The 3,905-nt window shown below is 40.7% G+C and overlaps 1 protein-coding gene across 2 annotated transcripts in view; it reads right to left on the bottom strand.

Moving 5' to 3' along the window:
• prickle1a (prickle homolog 1a) overlaps positions 1–3,358 on the bottom strand; it is a 21,479-nt gene extending 18,121 nt beyond the window's left edge. Inside the window, exon 1 of one of the 2 annotated variants that reach the window (XM_087796866.1) lies at positions 3,217–3,358. In XM_087796866.1, coding sequence (XP_087652992.1) covers positions 3,217–3,255 — 39 coding nt within the window. In that variant the 5' untranslated portion in view covers positions 3,256–3,358. Of the gene's footprint in view, positions 1–2,841; positions 2,901–3,216 lie in introns of those variants that run through there. The other variant, XM_087796867.1, reaches the window with a different exon arrangement.
• Between the last annotated feature and the right edge of the window lie 547 nt (positions 3,359–3,905).

Genomic DNA, 3,905 nt, shown 5'->3' with positions numbered 1-3,905 from the left:
TTAGAAAACAATCATGTGACTCTATTCATGCGAGAGGTATTTTTGGGACTTTAGTCTCCGACAGACTCAACGTTTCAACTGTCAAACTTCAGAGCCGAGAACTTGAGATTCATATCTTGTCCTGCTCGACTGTTTGAAGAGACAAACAGTTGAACTGTCTGTACATTTGAAGATCAATGAGGCCGTTTAGAAGCTCAGAATTTACTTTAAAACAATGTTCATCTAGTGATCCATCACTTCATTTACACATCTACAGAAATAAAGACATACAGCGGGAACTAAACATCCATTTGTTCATGTATTTAATCAAATATCTGCAGCCAGAGTTCTGAGCCGCTCTAGTAGAAGAACTCACATTTCTCCTTCAAACTCTTCACTGGCTGCCAGTTTCTTTCAGGATCATTTTAAAATTCTGGTTCTTACTTTCAGATCTATTCATGGTCAGACCTTCCATCAGTGATCTGATCCAGACTTACGCCCCAGCTCGGGCTCTGAGGTCTGTGGATCAGAATGTACTGATGGTTCCTGAACTTCCGGACCAGAGGAGAGAAATCCTTCCAGACTGTTGCTCCTAAGCTTTGGAACCATCTCTGTGTTTGATGATCTACTGACTCCTTCAAGAAACATCTGTGTTTGATGATCTACTGACTCCTTCAAGAAACATCTCTGTGTTTGATGATCTACTGACTCCTTCAAGAAACATCTGTGTTTGATGATCTACTGACTCCTTCAAGAAACATCTGTGTTTGATGATCTACTGACTCCTTCAAGAAACATCTGTGTTTGATGATCTACTGACTCCTTCAAGAAACATCTGTGTTTGATGATCTACTGACTCCTTCAAGAAACATCTGTGTTTGATGATCTACTGACTCCTTCAAGAAACATCTGTGTTTGATGATCTACTGACTCCTTCAAGAAACATCTGTGTTTGATGATCTACTGACTCCTTCAAGAAACATCTGTGTTTGATGATCTACTGACTCCTTCAAGAAACATCTGTGTTTGATGATCTACTGACTCCTTCAAGAAACATCTGTGTTTGATGATCTACTGACTCCTTTAAGAAACATCTGTGTTTGATGATCTACTGACTCCTTCAAGAAACATCTGTGTTTGATGATCTACTGACTTCTTCAAGAAACATCAGTGTTTGATGATCTACTGACTCCTTCAAGAAACATCTGTGTTTGATGATCTACTGACTCCTTCAAGAAACATCTGTGTTTGATGATCTACTGACTCCTTCAAGAAACATCTGTGTTTGATGATCTACTGACTTCTTCAAGAAACATCTGTGTTTGATGATCTACTGACTCCTTCAAGAAACATCTGTGTTTGATGATCTACTGACTCCTTTAAGAAACATCTGTGTTTGATGATCTACTGACTCCTTCAAGAAACATCTGTGTTTGATGATCTACTGACTTCTTCAAGAAACATCAGTGTTTGATGATCTACTGACTCCTTCAAGAAACATCTGTGTTTGATGATCTACTGACTCCTTCAAGAAACATCTGTGTTTGATGATCTACTGACTCCTTCAAGAAACATCTGTGTTTGATGATCTACTGACTTCTTCAAGAAACATCTGTGTTTGATGATCTACTGACTCCTTCAAGAAACACTTGTGTTTGTTTTCTGTGTTATCTTCTGTAGTATTTTTTGATTGTTTAAGTTCTTTGTGACCCTGGTCTAGAAAAGCTCTACAGATATAAATGACTTACTTACTTACAAATCCATCCCTTTCAACACTACATTTACTAATTTCCATCCAAACATCCATTGTTAAATTCATTTATACATTAATAAAAACTATACATGCAGCAACATTAGCAGCAACTACTGGTCCATCTATGGATATACTTTTAAAAAATCATCTTGTCAAAGAAAAATCACCATCTTTCGTTACCAATGACATCAATAACTGGTCCCACGAGCTCTGGGCGCAACTTTTTTGGATCAATATAAGTCATGATTAATATGTTTTCCAAGTATTAGTTCACCAAACTATTAACCTTTTATACACTTTGAACTTCTGAAGTGGTCAGTGTCCAACAAAAAGGTGATTCACGTGTAAATAAGTAATTTATATTTATATTTGTGTAATAGTTTGTTTGTGATCGATATTTGACGCCGTTTATCAATGTTGTCCAATAGATGTTCATGAAGTTATAATAACAATAGACAAAGATAAGATAAGACAAACCTTGATACACGACAAGGTTAGATCGACTGACGGAACCACAACAATGCGCAGGAAAGACTGTAAATTGTGATTCTTCAAAGTGACCACCAGGGGGCAACACAATCGTTCCAGCTTCACTTAGAATCGATGACGTCAGAGATAAAAACACGAACATCGTGAATTACAAGTATTTAGAGAGTGAATCCTGCGAAACAAACACAAACAAATGTGTTTCTGACAGTACACACAAGTCTTCAGAGTTTTATTTAAATTAATATTGAATATGTTTGTAATGTTTGCGCATAAGATTCATTTAAAGAACTTTTAAAAATACACATGAATTCATGAACACAAGGTTTCATCACTTGCTTGTTGTTTATTCTTAATGTGCTTCTAGAACCTGCAGCATTGAGACTATCCCAGCTACACAGGATCACAGGGAGGGGACACTGAACCGGCTCAGACACTCGCGTAAATACTTGAAATCATTTAAAAGTATTTACTCCATCATAGTATCTTTGTCTCAAACACAACGTGTATCTCACACACTTGTTGCGTCACTGACTCAACATGAACTCGTTCATTCTTATCTTTGTTTATTGACGTCATCACGTGTAATAACTTAGTTCATCCGTTCATTCACTTTAACTCACATTTTCATACATTAACTTTCCGTGGTTGTTGTCACTCGTCACGCGCACACTTTTATTGCGCGTGTCCGACTCTCCAGATCATCCTCACGCTTGTCTTCTCACCCACTTGTTGGTTCTGTCACAGCCTCACACACCGGGTCACGCAGTTGTCAGACAAGTGACAGGCGACAGCTGAGACATCTGGGGGTCCGCGGGGACCCCGCGCGCGCACGCACGGGACCCGCGCACGGGAGCGCACATTTTTGCCAGCCTTTAAGTTGGCAAAAAAAAGCACAAATACTTTGTTTCAAAAACGACTTGGATGCTTCTCGTACGACCCGCGGACTCTCGCCACGAATCCCCCAAAAGTCGACCCTAAAGTCCCGCCCCACTCACCAGGGTGGAGGGTCTCTGGTCCGGGTCTGCGCGCTCCATAGTCCCGGGTAGAGAGTCACTCCTGCGCTGACATCCGGCTGAGGATTCCACTCACACCGTGGCGTGGAAGAGATCCAGGAGCTGTGCGTGGATCGAAGCGGTTTTTCCCCCCGAACTGTGTCACCACATCCCACGGAGCTTCTCGCGTGGAGGACGGACCGCGCGCTGATTGGCTGAGAGCCGCAGACCCCCCCTGGTGGAGGGACGTGTGGCGGCGCAGCTGCATTGGTTTACATAGAACAGAACCAAAGACAACAAATGTCAATGTTTCAAGTACAAACTTCATTCAAGTGATGGTTCACACAACATCAAACTTCACTTCTTTTCTACTCACCCTCAGGGTTGGGATTCTTTTCAGATCCTTTTTGAAGTTTTAGGAAACACTGTAATTCATTTTAATGCAGCAACTGGATTCATAAATCTTCTGCCAAAAAGACACTCTTAAAAACATCCTTCTATGCATCGTGTCCAGCTTCGATGGAAAGAATCGTTCTAGAAAAGTCTATATTTCCAGCTTGTGTGGCAGACGTTTAAAGGCTAACATCAGCTCAGACAGGAAGTACTCTGGGTAAATATCGCGATTGCTCGCCAGCTTCACATAACGACTTGTTTGAGTTTATCCGGAACAACGTCTTTTTAGAAGACGATTT

The sequence above is a fragment of the Callionymus lyra genome, chromosome 8 (assembly GCF_982586985.1).
Source record: "Callionymus lyra chromosome 8, fCalLyr1.hap1.1, whole genome shotgun sequence".
In the NCBI taxonomy this organism is placed as follows: Eukaryota; Metazoa; Chordata; class Actinopteri; order Syngnathiformes; family Callionymidae; genus Callionymus; species Callionymus lyra.
Note: the sequence above shows the minus strand (reverse complement) of the source record. Positions and strands in the feature narration are given on the sequence as shown.